This window comes from Ochotona curzoniae, unplaced genomic scaffold (genome assembly GCF_017591425.1).
Source record: "Ochotona curzoniae isolate NIBS_2020 unplaced genomic scaffold, NIBS_Ocur_1.0 scaffold_2683, whole genome shotgun sequence".
Classification (NCBI taxonomy): Eukaryota; Metazoa; Chordata; class Mammalia; order Lagomorpha; family Ochotonidae; genus Ochotona; species Ochotona curzoniae.
This window is the reverse complement of record NW_024467100.1, coordinates 76,094-95,222: the sequence shown is the minus strand read 5'-3', so window position 1 is coordinate 95,222 and position 19,129 is coordinate 76,094. Positions and strand designations below refer to the sequence as shown.

At 51.8% G+C, this 19,129-nt stretch overlaps 1 protein-coding gene across 2 annotated transcripts; it reads right to left on the bottom strand.

The window, feature by feature from the left end:
• Positions 1–1,913: 1,913 nt before the first annotated feature.
• Positions 1,914–18,650, bottom strand: CREG1 (cellular repressor of E1A stimulated genes 1). 2 transcript variants are annotated; one of them, XM_041003191.1, is made up of 4 exons: positions 18,260–18,650; positions 7,267–7,386; positions 6,096–6,280; positions 1,914–2,180 (listed from the first exon to the last, which is right to left on the bottom strand). In XM_041003191.1, exons 1-4 carry the CDS (start codon positions 18,611–18,613, stop codon positions 2,177–2,179), a joined length of 663 nt encoding a protein of 220 aa, XP_040859125.1. In that variant the 5' UTR covers positions 18,614–18,650; the 3' UTR covers positions 1,914–2,176. The 2 variants fall into 2 exon arrangements, with proteins under 2 accessions (XP_040859125.1, XP_040859126.1); XM_041003192.1 differs by lacking the exon at positions 1,914–2,180 and having other exon boundaries at positions 6,092–6,280.
• Positions 18,651–19,129: the final 479 nt, after the last annotated feature.

Below are 19,129 nucleotides of genomic sequence, written 5' to 3'. Positions count from 1 at the left end.
TAAATGGATGCAACAGCCAGCTCTGAGTCACAGTGACCTCCCATGTGAGTGGTAGGGGACCAAGCAATTGGGCGTCATCAACTGCCCTTCCAGGTACATTAGAAGGAAGCTGGATGGACGCTGAGCAGCCAGGACTCAAACCGGCAGACCGATGCAGGATGCCCACATCACAAGTAGTGACTCCATCCACTACGTACCCACTGACTCCAATTCTAGTACATTGTGTGCAGAACTTTAGGACACATGGTGTGCTGCCTTTAGGAAAAGCAGTGTTACTCTCCTCACTCTGGGACAACCAGTGGCTCATGTAAGAGTAAACCAAACCAAAAGCACAAACAGGTTTAGACGGTGCACAATGAAACAACGCACAGTGCATTTCCTTTAAATGCTGCTTTTAATTGCTGACACATTGAGTCTATTTTACTGTTTAGGAGAAATCAGTTTTCTTCTTTACAGAAAAGATTTATTATTTGAAAGGCAGATTTTAAAAAGGAGTGAGAGATCTTCCATCTGTTGGTTTGGCCTCGATGGCTGGAGTTGAGCTGACCCAAAGCCACAAGTCAGGAGTTCTTCCAGGCCTCCTACGTGGATGCAGGGACCCAAGGCTTTGGGCCTTCCTCCACTGCTTTCTCAGGTCAGAGCAGCTGGGAGAACCAGCACCCATATGGGATGCCAGCGCTACAGGCAGAGGATTAGCCTGCTGAAGCATGTTCTTTGCTAGACTCCAGTTCATTTTGCAGCTAAACATGATGACTCACCTCCAAATTCCTTTGTCTTGCCATTGAAGGATTTGTCGCCTTGATTCCTGACACACCTCTTCCAGGGAATCTTGGATGATCTTCTGAAATCATGTACACTGGTAATGACTCTGCAGTGTCTTCCTCTGACGAAACACCTTTCCTTTTAAACACCACCCTCCCATCCTGCTGACCAGCTCCAGGTGGATGCTCTGTTATGCTTCAGGAGGGTGTGTACACCCAAGCTGAAGCCACTGCATGCCCAGGTTAGCTCCACGGAGAACAGAACCCCAGGGCCACATACAGCAACCTGCCTCCTCTTTGTGACTCCCTGTCTGGGGCCTAATGGCAACATACGTGTGTGTGTGTGTGTATGTGTGTGTGTGTCTGGATGTGCCCATGTGCCTGTGACTGCTTTGGAAGGAGGAGTCTGATTATACAATATTCACCTAGGCTGGGGAAACCAAATGAAGGAGACATGAAGTGTGTGTGTGTGTGTGTGTGTGTTCTAAGAGTGGTTTTAGAAACGGAAAGGCCTTTTAAAAATGATTTATTTTTGTTTGAAAAGCAGAGTAACAGAGAAAGGACACAAATTCTTCCATTTGTTGGTTTACTCCCCAAATGACCACAATGGCCAGAACTGTGCCAATCCAAAGCCAGGAGCCAGGAGCCTCCTCTAGGTCTCCCAAGTGCATAGAGGGACCTTAGACATTGACCACCCTCAGCTGCTGTCTCAGGTTATTAACAGGGAGCTGGATGGGAAGTGAAGCAGCTGGGACACTAACTGGTGCAAAATGGGATCCTGTCACTGTAGGCAGAGGTCCAACCTATTGTGCTGTGGCATTGGCCTCCAAAAGTTTGTTTTTAAAGTGCTGCATAAGATGGGAGTTTGCACTCTAGGGGGATCAGCAAGGCCCGGGGTTGGCAGGGGAGCCTGCTGGTGTTTTGTTGTGGTCTCCTTCAACAGGATTCTGGCTCAGGAACCTACACTCCTGCACTAGGCCTAGGCAGTGCAGGAGACAGTGGGGGAATCGTAAGCCTGTTGACCACAGAGCAGCTTCCAGGATGAAGGGCACAGGCCCTGGTACCCTCCAATACCCAGGAACAATCTAAACTTGGCACCTGCCACCTTCAGGCAGCTCCTCTAGGGGGCCGGGGAGAGAAATCACTGGAACGGACCGAACAAAGCCTCTTTTATTAGAATCAAAGACACTGTTCTCTGAGAAAAGTGCTTTCCTAGTGTGAACAACATCCAGCAGCCAGATCTTCCAGAAGATTCTGCAGAGAGCCAAGTCGTTGTGGAATTAGCAAGCAAGCAGACCCATGACAGACACCGGCCAGCACTCCGGGTGGACCCCTCAGGTCAACCCGAGGCCCATCGGCGTGTGTGAGCCACCCTCAGAAGTCGGTCCAGGGCGTTCAATGCATCACATTCTGCTTCACCTGGAGAGAGGAAAGAGAGAGGACCAAGTGTTATCTGATGCATTCCTTCTAGGAGATGACCAGGGAGACTCCTGGGTGACACCTTGAAGGTGCTGAGTTGCCTCCAGTCACCTCGGTGTGCTGACATGGCTAAGATGCAGAGGGCCGCGCTCTGCTTCCGACAGGTGTAGTGGAGTCAGCCAGGAAGCTGCATTTCAGCAAACGTGTACTGCCTCCTGGTAGGAGTCTGACACAGCTATGCAATGCTGCCCGTGAATAGCAACAAGCACGCCGGTGCTACAGTAGTGGCTGCTATTTAAGACAGAGCAGGTTGAGAGCAGCTGGGGACCTGAACGCTGGGGCAAAGGAACGGGGACCTGCCAGTGTCTAACACCCCTGAGCCTTTGTCTCACTTCTCCATGTAGGCCACAGCTGATCAGGAAATCCATCTCCAGGCAACAGCTGCTGGGTGAACTTGTAATTCATGACCTTTGGGTACGCCTGTCTTTGCTTGGAATTATCCGGATGCGGCAGAGGAGATAAGATGAGGCCGGGGCAACAGTGATGCTCAGCTTAATAGAGGCAGAAAGCAAGGCTCAGAGCTATGGACTCTGTGGTGCAGCAAACACGCCGGGTCAACACTCTAAAACCTTGCACTTGACATGCAGGTGTGCTCCTGGGTCTGGACCCAGCAGTCCAGGGAGCTGCAGCCCATCGAGCATGGCTCCCTGCCAGCTCTAGCAAGTGGAACTGATTCTGTTGTCCTGCTATGCTCCACTGAGAACTGATTTCAGAGGCTGGGGGTCTTTGTGCAATTGGGAGAAAATGCATTTCCTGAAGTGGCTCTGGATGGCAGAGCGAGGACGCAGCTAGACTGGGGAAGGTCCAGGTTGGCTGTGAGGCCCCTGTGAGTGGATCCCCCGAAATGTGTGGCCCTCAACCCAGATCGGGATGAAGCAGTTCTGGTGGCTGATGTAGGGGTGGAGCAGTGGGGTGGAAGAGCCTTGAGTGCAGACTCTGAAATGGATGAGGAACAGTTAGAGGGCCTGGCCAGACAGGGCAGCTGTGGACACTGCTCATTCCTGGATCTCGGCATGCAGCTGCTTGAGGACAAGGGAAAAATGTTGTCACCAGCAGCGGTCACAGATGACCTGTTCTACTCACTGTCCCACAGTGCAGCCTTGGGAGGAAACAGCGGTGTCATTTAGGTAAGTGTGGTCCTTGGGCATACACAAAGCTACCCGCATTTCACAGATCATGGTATCCTGTGAATGTAAACACACACCTCGAGGAGCAGCCCCACCAAAGTCCCTTCTTGGATAATCTGGTACCTGGTCATCCTACTGTAACTGCTGCCTCTGTTCCAGGATGGCTGGGGCCAGTGCTGTGGTGCAGCATCCTAAGCCTCTGCTTGCAGCACCAGCATCCCATATAGGCATCCGTTAATTCCTAACTACTCCGCTTCCCATCTAGTTCCCTGCTAATGGCCTGAGAAAGCAGCAGAAGATGCTGGGGAAGCAGCAGAGAATGGCCAAAGTGCTCAGCTCCCTGTGCCCACGTGAGAGACCCAGAAGCTCCTGGCTTCTGGCTTCGGACTGGCCCAGGTCTGGCAGTCGCCGCCATTTGGGACATGACGAAAGAGCTTTTTCTCTGTCTCTCTGTAACTCTTTCAAATAAAATAAACACATTTTTCTTTCTTTTCTTTTTAAACAGGATGTCAGTGCCAGTTTTGGAAAGGAGTGCCCAAGCCTCCTGCCCGGCATGCGTGGCAGCCAGATAGATGCCAGTACTGCTGGAACCTTGGTGGCACATAGGCAAGCTAGACAAAGCTGCCTAAACACCTGCTCTGGCCTGCACTGTCCCCTCGTCCTCAAGCTTTGCTGTCCAGATGGTTCTTCCCCAAGACCATCCTACTACAGCACAGTAAAATACAGGATGAACAAACACCAAGAACTCCAGGCCCCCAAGGGAGACTGGCCTCCTCCCTTTGTTCTCCCCACAGTCAGTCACAGCAAGGACAAAGTGCATTGCAATCACACGGGATTTGAGAACTGGCCGGCTCCACGCAGGTAACCCAAAGGGGCAGGAGCGCCTGAGGATGAGAAGGGAGCTCAGGGCTTGGGGACACCCCTGCTTCCCAGGTTTCTCTGTGCCCTAGCACTGCATCTGACAGTGAACTCACAAACTCAGCCTCTGGGTTGGCGCAGCCAGCAGCACAAGCCTGGCGCATACCAGCTGCTCCTGTAGGATTCATCACTGTCACCTACTGATGAGGCAGATGGAGGCTGGTGATGGCCAGAATTGCTTCACTCGGATGCCAGCGTGGCCAGGCCTTCTTTCCTGACCCCTTTCCCCTTCCCACTCAGCTTCTCTCACATGCTCTCTGGTGATTCCTCTGTCCCAAGCATCCATTTCCTGCTGGAATGAACCACATCTCTCACCCTGGCATGCATAGTCCTGGAGGCAGAGGGATCGAATGGGGCCACCTGCTCAGATACGCCTGGGGCACATTCACAGTGCAGAAGCCGCCAGTCGGCTTGTCTTGGGAAGACACCCTCCTGGGTGGGTGTTGCTGGGCTCTGCTCGGAGCCATCGGTCAGGATTTCAACCTGTGCCCAGGCCTGCAGCTGGAGTTCAGGGTGCTGTGAACGTAGGTGGGATTCTTTTGTTGTTGTTGTTGTTGTTAAGCTCTAACTGAAATGAGCAGATGTCTTCGAGCACCATCTTTAGTCCTTTAGGCAGAGTTACACGGACCACAGTGTGAGGCAGCAGGTTAAGCCACTGTTGGTGACGCCAGCATCCCATATCAGACTGCTAATCCTGGCTACTCCACCTCTGATCCGGCTCCCTGCTAACGCAAGTGGGAAATCAGTGGAAGATGGCCCAGGTGAGATGCCACACAGGTAAGAAACTGTACCTGGCTTTGGTCTGGCCTGGCCTATTCCTGGCTGTTGGGGCCACTTGGGGAGATCTCTTTTCCTCTCTGTCTCCCTCTGTGTCACTCTGCTTCTCAACTCAACATAACAAATTATTCACAGATTATTTAATCTCATATTAGTTAATGTGAATAATGGCAAGATTGCCACTTCATACTTTGTAAAAAAAAAAAAAAATTAAGATGTATCGATTTTTTACTTGAAAGTCGGAATTACAGGGCCTGGAATAATGGCTCAGTGGCTAAATCCTTGCCTTATATGCACCAGGATTCCATACAAATGCCAGTTTGTGTCCCAGCTGCTCTACTTCCCATTCAGCTCCCGGCTTGTGGCCTGGGAAAGCAGTGGAGGACAGCCCAAAGTCTTGGGGATCCTGTACCTGTGTGGGAGACCTGGAAGAAGCTCCTGACTTTGGCTTGGCTCAGTTCTGGCCATTGCAGACACTTGAGGAATGAATCAATAGATGGAAGATCTTTCTCTCTGTTTTTCCTTCTCTCTGTAAATCTGTCTTTAAATAAATCTTTAAAAGGAAAGTTACATAGAGATAGAAAAAGAGAGTGAGAGATCTTCCATCTACTGGTTCACTCCCTAAAAGGCTGCAATGGCCAGAACTGAGCAGGTCTGGACTTGGAAGCCAGGAGCAGCTTCTGCGTCTTCCACGTGGATGCAGGGTCCCAAGGTATTGGGCTATACTCTGCTGCTTTCCCCGATCATTACTACGGAGCTAGATCAGAACTAGAACATTCGGGATGCAGGTCAGCACCCATACGGGATGCCAGTGCTGTAGGCAAGGAATCGCTTGCTAAGCCAATGCTCTGGCCCTTTAAAAGTATTTCAACATAGTTGGTTTGCTTTGTAATCCTAGGTAATTGATGCACTTAAAAATATCCTCAGAAGAGGTCAAGGGGTCCAAGGCATAGGCAACTTGGAAAGCTTGGAAAGCTGCAGACCAAGGCAAAGGCTATAGATGCAGAAAGGACAGAGATGGCCCAGTACTCACTGAAATGTGACATTGTAATATTCTTGAGGCGTCACGATCTTAGGCCCGCCAAAGTAGTCAAGGACCCAAATATTAGTGATATTCAACTTGGCAAAGAACCAGTTGTGGCTGGAAGGCCAGGTCTCCATCTCAGGGTGCCGCGTGAATAAGGACTTCTTGGCGAGGGCTGCTTCTGTTTCATTCACCTAAGAGAAATCAGTACAATAAGCCTACTCACAGCAGTGTGCAATACATACACATACATACATAGATATCTTTTTTTTAAAAAAATATGAGATTTCAGCATTCTACAAACCCTCAGAACTCAGCTAGTTGTAAATGCTGATCTTAAGGAACCCAGAGAAAACAAAGGAGGCCTGATACCGTCACCAGCAGATGTGCAGAGATGAGAAACCATTAGGGATACCAAACTTCATTTTGAGCCTCCAGGGTAACTGGCCCAAGGCGCTTTCTCAGAATGTAACTGGTGCCTGACACGCACAGCACTGCCATCGTCACTCCATCACATGCACACGTTAATAAGCATGGCTAGAATTGCATGCGAAGGGGAAAAGTCTTTAGTAGGGTTCAGGAACATTTGTAGCTCCTCCCTCGTTCCTTGGCCCAGAAGATACCCAGCTGCACAGCTACAGCCAAGAGTGACAAATGAAATTCCTCTGAGGAGTTCCCAGTCCCTGACTGTCAGGACCAGCGGCAAGTCTGTCGGGTCCACCACCAGACGGCATGCTGACACCTGCTCGCCGCCTTGCCAGGGATTTTGCTGAACTTCTCCCAGCCCACACTCATCCCAAACTACCCCAGGGGAGGTCTAGATTTTTAGGCACCCAAACTCTTCTTCTTGGCCCAATACAGAGACAAGGAGCTCAGGCAAGGAAAGTAACAAAGTGTGCAACACGCTGGAGTAGCAGGCTGTGGTTGACGAGATGTTCCTTAAATTCACAGAAAATGGAACCATTTAGGCATACTTTGTTGAAACATTTTGAAATCCATGCCAGTTTTTTCACAGCACACATTTCCCAGAACTTTCCTAAGATCCCTCCTATCACAACATATGCTAATATTATCCCAATCAAAACCCACTTGTGCTTTATCCTCAAAGAGTTCCTTCTTTCACTGCCAATGAACAGTGCTCTTCTGAGGCCACGTCCCTCCTTGGAGGACAATTCCTTACCTTCGTCACGGAGCCTGACAGCATGATGTGGACACAGAGGGGACTTTGGGGATCAAATCCCTTCTTCCTGCAGAAGGCAGTCTGTGCCAAGGACAGGAGCAGGGTGGCACGGGGATTCTCCTGTGGAGAGAAAGTTCAGTCTCGCTCATGGGAATCGTGATTTCTGGATGGGTAATACACTTTACACATTGTGCACACAAAGTCCCTAGAGCTAAACCATTTTGAAAAACTGGGAACCATGCAACAATACCTTCATATTGAGAGGGAGAGACATTTGCTGGCCAGAGACTGAGCCTGGCATTCCCTTGCAAAAGGGAAGTGTTTGTATTTAAAATTAACTAACTTACAAGGACTGTTTTCAGGGCTGATGCTGTAGTGCAGTGGATAGAGCAACCGCCAGCATCCCATATGGGAGCTGGTTTGAGTCCCGGTTGCTGCACTTTGGACCCAGCTCCACATTTATGCACATGGGAAAAGCTGCGGCAGATGACCCAACTCCTCGGACCCCTGCGTGTACGTGACACCCTGGAAGACACTGCTGGCTTTGGCCTGGCCCAGCCCTAGCTGTGGCAGGCATCTGGAGAGTGAATCAACAGATGCAAGATCTGTCCTTCAAATAAGCAAATCTTGAAAAATTTTTAAAAAGATATATTTTTACGTAGTCTTTTTTCTTAAACTTTGAGTTTATTCCACATTTATCAGAAAAATTCCAAGTACCCAGATTCCAGGCTGGTCTATACCCTTCATGGAAAGATCCAAATGGTTAAATTCTAATGCAAATCCAAATGCAGAAAAATAACCACAGTTGCTCCATCAACTAACGAGTTACACAACATGAGCCTGAGAGCAGCTGAGTCATGCTGCATGGCTATCTTGGCTCAGCAGAGGCAGCCACATGACTTGCAAAACCCCACAGAAGTTGCTCATTCCTGCTCTGGCAACAGAAGCAGATTCCTGCTTCCATTTCAAAAAGTGAGGCCAACAAACTTCCTCAGTTCTCTTATTCGCACATCAGCTTCACAAAAGGCATTTTTGGCCCATGAAGCTTACAGCAATATTCCTGTGGTGCATTTCCAACTACTTGACTCTTTTGGCCCTAGGGGGTCGTGGTAGAGAGCTTTGCCATTTGTCAGCAATCCTGGGTCCCAGTTAGCCAAACAGTGGCTCTCTTGAAACGACCGGGCAAGGCCCTGCAGGAAGCTAGTGAGAACTCAAGGGACTTGGGTAAGGTCTCTTCTTTCTCGGGTCTACACTATACAATGTGGTGAAGAGTCAGACATAAACTATGGGATGGGAAACAAAGTCCCGGCTGAGGTCAAGGCTGCGGAGTTCCTTGTAAGAGAGCTGGCCCCCACAGCCCAGAGGCAACACATTCTAAACAGACATTCAAAATGAGGGCAGGAGTGGGAGGACAGATTACAGACAAGGCAAGCAAGACTGAAAAGCATTCAAGTGGGAGAGCATAAGCTGCGAGGAGGGTGGGAAAAAGCAGACTGGCTCTGGGAGGAGGGATGTTGAAGTGGGAGAGACTGGCTCAAATCCATGCTGAGGAGTCTAGGTGGGGTCTTGCAGACCAGGGCTTCCAATATCACCTGCTTGGGGAGAGTGGAAAATACTGATTCCTAGCCAAATCACCAGCTAATTATTTGCACTTAAAAAAATGCTTTTTATTCATTTGAAAACGGGAGGGAGGACAGAAAGAAACCAGCATTCCCGCCTAATGGCTCATCCTTGAAGCGCCCACAACAGGTGGGTCTGGGGCAGACTGAAGTCTAAGGTTAGGAACATCCAGGCCTCCCACGTGGATGCCAGGGACCTGGCTTCTCATGCCACACCTGTCACCTCCCAGGGCTGCATTAGCAGGAAGCTGGAACTGAAGCAGAGCCGGATTCAGACTCCTCTATGGGATGCAGCTGTCCCGAAGCCACCTTTGGCATACACATTCCGAAAAACCACCAGGCAACTGTCATGCCCTGGAGTGTATTTCAGATGCTCTGAGCAGGGGGCAGGGCTGCGAGAGGCATCTTGTTCATGGGCATCGGGTGGGCATAGCACAGAAGTGAGTTAAGAGATACCCTGGTACTTCTAAACATAGGGTGATAAGGACTTCACCTAAAGATGGGTGGTAACGTTGCCAGGCATGGTAGCCTAGTGACTAAAGTCCTCACCTTGCACATGCCATGATCCCATATGGGTACCAGCTTGTATTCCAGCAGCCCCACTTCCCATCCAGCTCCCTGCTTGTGCCCTGGGGAAGCAGTCGAGGACAGCCCAAAACCTTGGGACCCTGCACCTGTGTGAGAGACCTGGAAGAGCCTTCGGGCTCCTGGCTTCAGATCGGCTCAGCTCTAGCCGTTGTGGCCACTTGGGGAGTGAACCAGTGGATGGGGGATCTTTCTAGCTCTTCTTCTCCCTGTAAATATGATTTTCCAATAAAAGTAAAAAAAAAATCTTAAAGAAAAGAAAAGATGGGTGGCAAAAATAGAGAGGAAGGAATAAGGGTGCAAATAAAACAGTAAAGGAAAACAGCGTTTGGGAACAGTGGGCTGGTGGGGAGGGGGTAAGAGAATGGCAACCGTGAATGCCAAGGAAACAACTGCCTTCGGGGTGAGACACAGAGGACCTACAGTGTTAGGACCTGTTAGGATCCCCATGCCTTGTTCTCCAAACCTGCTGAAGCTGGGCACAACCAGGGCATCTAAGGCTGGTGGGAGGGTTACTGCTCAGGAACGCCCCGCACCCAGCATATCGCAGTCTACTGAAACAATGCATTGTAAACTTCACCAAGTGCAGGTCACCCACCCACCTTCTCAGGATGCACTCGGGGCTCTGCATCTCTCCTCAACCCCCCCACCCCCACCCCATGAGCAGCTTAAGAGGGGACTCTGCCCGATGCCCGAAGGGAATGAAGCTGGCTTCTAACCCTGTGCCCTGTCAACGCTTATACTCCAATCAGGGTGGAGAGGGAAATTTCAAATTTTTCTCTCTCTGGAACTCACCCCCACTGTCTTACACATGCCCCTGCAGTCGTTAGCGGTCCAAAGATGGGACCTTGCACTCACAAATTCCCCAAGGCAGACAACTCCATCAGTCACAATGGAAAATGCGACTATGTCCAGGTAGACCTCTCTCCATCAGCTCCTTTTGTTCCATCATCCATCAGACTCGCCTCCTGAGTGAAGCAGTCAGGAACTGAACTCCTGAGCCTAGAGTTTAACGTTAACCCGGCCAATCACATCCTTGCACCTGCCTCCTCCTTACGCCTGCTCCTGCACCCAGCTCAGGCACCCAGCTCAAAACCATCCTCATGTTCCCAAACATCTTTCTCAGTCTCCTTCTTCCAGGCTCCCTCCTCCCGTCCCCTCCCCTCACTGCTCGTTCACACTTCCAACAAGCTCCTTCCAAAAGGTTACCCCTTCTTTCCAAACCTTCTCCACCCCCTTCTTCCCCTCACCCTCCTCCTCTTGCCCCTATAGCCCATTCCCATATTAATACTGCAGCTGCTCACCCCACGGCACCAACCGGCCCTGCACCCCTCTCTGAGAAGTGGCTGGGGCTCGGGTATATTCTCTTCATTAAACAACGTAACCTCACTTTTTCTAGTCTGAATGGCTGCCCTCCCCAGCCACCACACCCTGAGGGGTGCACATTTGTCCTGATGAATGCCATATCCCTTTAACCCTTGCTATCCTAATTTACTCTCTCTGTCGCACATCTAAATTCTTTCTTGCACAAATACAAAACCTACGCTTCAGCCATATATTTCAGAGAACCAGCCAAGACACACAGGAACAGCGGTAGGTCCTGAGCAACTTCACCGCGAGGTGACGCTAAGCGTAGCCCGCTCCCGGTCTTTCCCCAGCCCAAGTCTTTGCCAATGTCTCACAGACACAGGCTCACCCAGCCCCTCTGGCCTCTCCCTGCTCTGCTCTTCAGCCAGTCTCTGTACCACATTCAGGCAGGAGGAACATCTTACCAGACCTGCAGGCCAGCTCTCTCACACTCCCCACCTGGGCCCCCTGACCCCATCTACCACATCCTCCTCTGCCATCTCAGAGGCTGCAGGTGGAGTCGGGGATGGGGGAGGAGGTGCTGGCCTTCCCCATTACAACTCACCACGAGCCTCATTTCCCTGCCCTCTCTGCCGCCATTTTGAAAAAGACATTGACAAGAGCTGTTTCTGAGCTCATGTAGAGATGGCTCCCCGCAGGGTGGTGTTTTCCAATCTCCCCCTCAAGTTTTTGTCAACTGACAAGGGTGTCCCCCAGCTGCTCTATCCAAACAAAAGTGTCTCTGCCCACCTTTTGAAGATGCCCCCTTGTCAGTGCGTGCCTTGTTAAACTGGAGAGCTTTCAGATCTAAAAGTGCAAAGGTCAGCGAAGCCTGCTTTGCTTCCTAAAATGCTATAAACTGCCGAGTCACTGTTGCACTCATGACTCATCAAGATCTTTTCTCATCCACAACGCGATTCTCAACAATATCCATGCCTTCTTTTCTTTAAAGATTTATTTTTATTATTTTTTATTGGAAAGGCGGATATACAGAGAGGAGAGACAGAGAGGAAGATCTTCCGTCCGATGATTCACTCCCCAAGTGAGCGCAACAGGCCGATGCTATGCCGATCCGAAGCCAGGAGCCTCTTCTGGGTCTCCCACGCGGGTGCAGGTTCCCAAAGCTTTGGGCCGTCCTCGACTGCTTTCCCAGGCCACAGGCAGGGAGCTGGAAGGGAAGCGGGGCTGCCGGGATTAGAACCGGCACCCATATGGGATCCCGGGCGGGCTAGGCGAGGACCTTAACCACTGCACCACCGCGCTGGGCCCAATACCCATGCCTTCTAAGGAAGTGCTGTTGATACTATGCCTAAAAGTCCTGTCCTCTAGGCTGCATATTTTCCTAAGACTCCTAAAGTACGCAACACTTCGGTCAAGGACCCCTTTTCTTCTTAATTCCTCCAAAAATTCAAAAGCTGCAGTTACTAATCTAGGTAGCAAAATTTTATGCATCTTATGCCTTTATTAAATTTAATCGAGGGGGGGGGGCGCCCAGTGCAATGGCTCAGTGGCTAAATCCTTGCCTTGCATGCACCAGGATCCCATATGGGTGTCAGTTTATGTCCCTCCTGCCCCACTTCCCATCCCGCTCCCTGCTTGTGACCTGGGAAAGCAGTTGAGGACGGCCCAAGGCCTCGGGACCCTGCACCTGTGTGGGAGACGTGGAAAGGCTCCGGGCTCCTGACTGGCTCAGCTTGGGCTGTTGCGGCCACTCAGGGAGTGACACAGCAAATGGAAGATTTTCTCTCAATTTCTCCCTCTCTCTGTATATCTGACTTTCCAACAAAATAAATAAATCTTTTAAAAAATAAAAAAATAAATAAAAATTTAATAACCTGAATGTTAAAGGAATTATTTTTACCTGCCTATTTTTTAAACGTTAAGTGATCACCTGAACTCTGAATAAATCTGGCCCACAGCTTTGATTAAAATGACCAGTTTCAACCTCTGACACTTCTTTGGATTTAAAGTTTTCAAATTGAGTCTTTGACTTTGAGGCTTCTGGCTGGATTCCTGCAACTCTCGAAAGACACAGCTCTCAACTGGGAGGAAGAACTGTCATTGTGTAAAATACATTGTCAGATCATCAAATGATGCCAAACTCAGGCTGTGCCATATCAAGCTTGCTATTTTAGGCACTGGGATTAATCACTGCTAATGGGACAATATATGGTAACTTTACCAAGGAGTTTGTCTGCAATCCCCCGCTTTGCCTCACTGGGGTGCCTGGGGTGCTCTGTACCTCCTCTAACAAACAGCTTAAGAAGGTATCCGGGGCCCAGCGTGGTAACCTAGCAGCTAAACTCCTCGCCTTTCATGTGTCAGGATCCCATATGGATGCCGGTTCTAATCCTGCCAGCACTGCTTCCCATCCAGCTCCCTGCCTGTGGCCTGGAAAAGCAGTTGAGGATGGTCCAAAACCTTGGGACCCTGCACCCGCGTGGGAGTCCTGGAGGAATTGCTGGTTCCTGGCTTTGGATCAGCTCAGCTGCAGCCACTGCGGTCACTTGGGGAGTGAATCATCGGATGGAAGATCTTCCTCTCTGTCTCTCCTCCTCTCTATATATCTGACTTAGCAACAAAGATAAACAAATAAATCTAAAGACACATAAATAATTAAATAAAATAAATCTTAAAAAAAAAAAAAAGAAGAGTGTACCCTGCCTGCCGCTCAAACAGAATGCATCCCGGCTTCAACACGTGCACCCCTCACCCGCCCTGTTCTGTCTGGGCGGGCCCAAGTCCCATTCTCATAACCTCCCTCACTCTGACCCCCCCCTTTTCCAAGCTGCCTCCGTGGCTTTTTGGAACCCTCAAAGTCCTAAAACCTAACCAGGGAGGGGGAGGCGGGTTTGAATTTGCACATGTCACATGTGAGGTTGTGGCTCACCAAGGAGGTGAAAACGCCCACAGACAGGAACCCAACTTCACAGAGGTCAGCAAGTGGAAGTGAATCCGAGTAAGTGGAAGTGGCACCCCAAGAGTGTTATGTGATCCCTGAGTCATACCGAAAAGAGGATTTTAAAAAGGAGGCTTTAGGGAACACTCGTTTTAGTGCATCAAGGAAATAAGTCAAGTCTGGCCAGAAGAGAGAAGTGTACCACGAGGATGCCAAGAAGGAAGGGAGGCCAACAGTTGGAGATCTTGCCACAAAAGAATGAAACCCTGACATTTCATCGCTGACTCAGCGAGTCCAGCGCCAACTGGCAGCAGCTCCATCTTCCTATAACACTTACTGTACAAACATACAGCCAAGGGAAAAATACCCCCAAGAAACACGAGGCACCAAACCCATTCGGGTGACTTAGCCCACCCCCCAAGTCAGAGCGGTCCCCAACCCAGGACTTTCTGCTCCTTCCAGGCTACTCGACCCCAGCAAGAGGACAGAAAGTACTCCCTGGAGATCCGAAGGGGGACCAAGAAGAGGCAGCACACACCGAGGTGACCGGTCAGCTGCTAGGACCAGGCTCAGACATTCTAGCGTGGCCCTCGTGGGCACCTGAACTCCTACGTGAGACGTGTCTTCCTAACGTGGGTAGAGACCTAGCTGGCAGCCAGCATGATGCCCACAAGTGAGTCTCTAAACTGCACTTTTTTTTTTCCTAAAGGCAGCAAAAGTTTATTCAATAAGAAAGTACCATCCTGTGAATATAAGATTGGGCACCGAACACGAGGGGAAGACTTGGGCCCGGCCCAGGCTCTTGGGGCTGAGATCCCACACAGGGTGGGGAGCAGAGGAGGTCACCCACAAACTGCCAGGAGACTGCACTTGTGCGATGGGACTGTGGAGGCACGGAGTGGGCCATCTCGGTTGCTCCTGCGCCACTCGCTGTTTTGTCCTTTGGACATAATGACACCTTGTGAAATTTTTTGTTGAAACAGGAATTTCTCAAGATTCAATCTGAGCTAGCAATTTCTTGAAGAATTTTATCTTGGGTAAGTAATCCCCCTGGAAATCCTTAGGAAACATCTCAAGATAAACAGGGATTTATCTTTCTGGATTAACCTGTGGATGCAATTTTATTTTTAAAAAAGATTTATTTATTTTTATTGGAAAGTGAGATGTACAGAGAGGAGGAGAGACAGAGAGGAAGATCTTCCGTCTGATGATTCACTCCCCAAGAAGCCGCAATGGCCGGTACTGTGCTAATCTGAAGCCAGGAGCAAGGAACTTCCTCCAGGTCTCCTATGCGGGTGCAGGGTCCCAAGACTCTGCACCGTCTTCAACTGCTTTCCCAGGCCACAAGCATGGAGCTGGATGGGAAGCAGGGCTGCTGGGACTAGAACCAGCGCCCACATGGGACTTTAACCACTACGCTATCGCACCAGGCCCAATTTAATTTTTTTTAATACTTATGTTTCTGAAAGAGAGTTAGAGAAATCATCCATTTGCTGGTTCACTTCCCAAATGGCCACAATGGTCACGGCAGATCCAGGCTAAAGCCAGCAGCTTCATCAGCATCATCCACACGGATGGCAAGGTTCCAAACACGTGGACCGTCCTCAGCTGCTTCCCAGGCCATTAGCAAGGAGCTAGATTGGCAATGGAGCAGCTGGTGCGCAAACTGGTGTCCACCCAGGGTGCTGGCGCCACAAGCAGAGGTTTTATCCACAAAGCAGGCCCCTGCGTGCAACTCGTAAGCAGATGGAAAAACTTAACTTTTTAACTTTCATAACTTTTGGGGATGTATGTTTCTCAGGATGTAACCTACCTCTGCTGTTCTTTCCCTTTCTTGGTTGGGCCATAATATTAAGCATGTTCTCAAACAGGCAGAGGAATAAGCTGATTTCTAACTCTGATAACACTGACATTTTCTTCTTTTTTTTCTTCCCATTTAACTTTCGGCTGTCTGCTGCTTCAACATCTCCCGAACAGACACAACCTGCCCAGATCATCCTGGGTGTGGCAAGGTTGTCCTTCCAGCTGATCAGTCCTTGGCTCTGCAGGGTTGCCTGCAGCACCAGAGGCTTAATTCCCTCCTTGCGGACATGGGGATGATGACCACGGCAGTTCCCTAACTCTCGACTCCAGCTAGGTAGAAAAGCAGGCCGGAGAGGACTGCCACCTGCTGACTCACTGCCCAAGGGCTCGAGCCTGGCATGCCTCCAGGGTGTGCATGAAGCAGGGACTCGAACCCAGGCACTCTGTGCTCCGAGTCAGGTGACCAACTTCCACCCACAGCGCACCTATTTGTTTATAGCAGCGGTTTCTCCAGCTTCCCCGATTAGTTAGTATCAGGTAGGGGGGATAGAGGTGTTTCAAACCAAAGGGTCTTTACATAATGCCTTGGTCCTGCATTTTTCAATGTCATCCGGGTAAGCTGACTTACAGGCAAAGTTGAGCGTCTCTGAAGTAGAGTGAGTTGGTGTTGGATCAAGTGCTGGAGAGGAGTGGAAATAGGAAAATAGTGGGCAGGGCCATCTCTGCTTTGGCTAAAGCAAGCAGCGCCTCTGTTTTTCTCAGAAAACGTAGGCCTCCAATGCCAAGTGCTCTTCCAGTTTCTCAACAGGAGGTCCAAGTTTGGACTTAGGCAGACTCTCAATGCTGAATGTTGTAAGTAAACTCCAACTTACTGAAAGCTAAGTCGGGCTCTGTATGAGCAAAGAAAACCAGTGTGTGCGATGTTTGTTGCTCACGGGCCACAGGTCGGTGAGATGTGGTTCGAAAGCAGCCAGACCTGCGGGGTCTCTGAGTTTGGCTTTGTGTGTGATTTAACCTCTCCAAGCCTTGCGTTCCTCCACTGGGGAATGGGATTAACAGGAGTGTTGGGAGAGATGATGAACGGAAAATCAGTGGAACTGAAGTCATCCTGACAGAGCAGGTGTGTAACTAACCATTCCTTTATCTTTATTAAAAAATACATACTTTCCTAGTTAACATCAAATTCCAGATCTTTGTCCCAGAGAACCTCTTACCAAATCAGGTCCCATTCCTAGACCAGCGTGGCTCTAGCCTGAGATGAGTGTCCCCATCCTTGGGATAGCAGAGGCCCAACAACGTTGCAGGCCTGGCCCCCAAGTGGGGAGGCCAGACTGCTTTCTGCTGTGCAGATGTGTGCCTAAATACTGGGCTAGGCCAGTGGTGCAGCAAGTAAAGCTGTCACCTGCTGTGCTGACAGCCAATAGGATCACAGGTTCAAGTCCTGGCTGATCCACTTCCCAGGAACCTCCTGCCACTTCATCTGGGAAAGCAGCAGAGGATGGCCCAAGTACTTGAGTCACTGCGCCCACATGGGACACCCCCCACACCCCGCACCCCCCCGCAGCAAAGCTCTGGGCTCCCCCATCAAGGCATTTTGACCATCCGGGAAAGTGAACCGAAGGATGGGGGATCTCTCCTTTGTTCTAACTCTGCCTTTCAAACAAATAAATCTTTAAAAGAAGAAGGGCCCAGTGCGATAGCGTAGTGGTTGAAGTTCTTGCCTTGCACGCGCCAAGATCCCATATGGGCACTGGTTCTAATTCTGGCAGCCCCACGTCCCATCCAGCTCCCTGCCTGTGGCCTGGGAAAGCAGTCGAGGATGGCCCAAAGCCTTGGGACGCTGCACCCACATGGGAGACCCCGAAAAGCTCCTGACTCCTGGCTTCGGACTGGCTCGGCTCCAGCCGTTGTGGCCACTTGGGGAGTGAACTATCGGACATAAGATCTTCCTCTCTGTCTCTCCTCCTCTCTGTATATCCGCCTTTCCAATAAAAATTAATAAATCTTAAAAAAAAATAAATAAAAGAAGAAAAAATGACCAACATAGTGTTGTCCATGAACTGCTGGCAGGAAAATCCTCAATTCGGAAGCAGAGGTTAAAAAAACAAACAACAACAACAACAACAACAAAAAACAGAAAGAAACAACAACAATAACAAAACCGAGAAACCCGAAGGCACCCCTGCAAAGCAATGGAGACAAGGCTTCCCAAGGTGACTCGCGGATGGGACATCCCGGGATACTGCGAAAGAATTCGCAAAGGTGCGCCTCCCAGTGCTGGGACGTACGTGGAACTCCCGGCCTTGTTACTGGGATGCTGCAATGCCCTCCCCGCTGGCACGGACCCTACACGACCAGTCCTGTCTGGAGCAGCCACGTTCTCCCTTGCGGGAAGAACTCCGGCGCTCCTCTCCCCAGCGCCCCGCTCCCCCGCGCCCCGCTCCCCCGCGCCCCTCTCCCCCACTCCCCCTGCGCCCCGCTCCCCAGCGCCCCGCTCCCCCGAGCCCCTCTCCCCAGCGCCCCAGCGCCCCAGCGCCCCTCTCCCCCGTGCCCCGCTCCCCAGCGCCCCGCTCCCCCGCGCCCCGCTCCCCCGCGCCCCTCTCCCCCGAGCCCCGCTCCCTTGCGCCCCTCTCCCCCGCGCCCCTCTCCCCCTGCGCCCCCGCGCCCCGCTCCCTTGCGCCCCTCTCCCCCGAGCCCCGCTCCCCAGCGCCCCGACGCCGCCGCGGCCCTTCCGGCTCACCTGCAGGTTGTGCACGGTGAGTTGCAGTGGGCTCAGGTAGAAGTAGGGCACGCCGGTGCTGGCGCCCGGGACCCCGTCGCTGAGTGAGAGGATGTCGGCGAAGGCCTGGCCGTGCACCTCCTCCAGGGTGGAAATGGTGCCCAGCGCGCCCCAGTCGCAGAGGTGCGCCACGAAGCGGGCCACGCGCGCCGCGTCCTCGCGGGGCGGCAGCGGAGGCAGCGGCGTGGCCGGCTCCCAGTCCCCGTGGTCCCGGCCGCCCCGGCCTCGCGCCGGCGACACCAGCAGCGCCCAGAGCGCCAGCGCCAGCAGGGCGGCGAGCAGCGCGCGCGCAGAGCCCACGACGCGCCCGGCCATGGCTGCGCGTCCGCGGGGAGTCCGGGCGCCTTCACCCCGGCTCGCGGCCCCGCCCAGACAGGCCCCGCCCCCGGGAAGGCCCCGCCCCCGGGAAGGCCCCGCCCCCGGGAAGGCCCCGCCCCAGGCAGGCCCCACTCCCGACAGGCCCCGTCCCCGGGATGGCCAATCAGCGCGCCAGGCCCGGGCGGTGGGCGGGGTCTCTGGGCCACCTGCGGGAGGAGCCTCAGGAGGATCTGCCCTCCGCGCCGCCGCTCGGTCCGAACCGCGACCTTTGTTTTGTTTAGGTTCCAGACGGGAAAAGCAGGCTTGGAGGAACTTAGCAACTTGCGCGAGTCAGACTTCTGGCACCAGACCCTCCTCCTCGCGCCCTTTGTTTGAATACTTTTGCATTCTGGCTATCTGGCCTCCTGGAGGACAGAAGCGCCTCCTGTTTACTCCCCGGGCAGTGCCAAACAGCAGCAAGGCTGCCGGTAGTAAAGGGAGAAGCCCCAAAGTTCAAGCCGCTGGCCAGGAGAC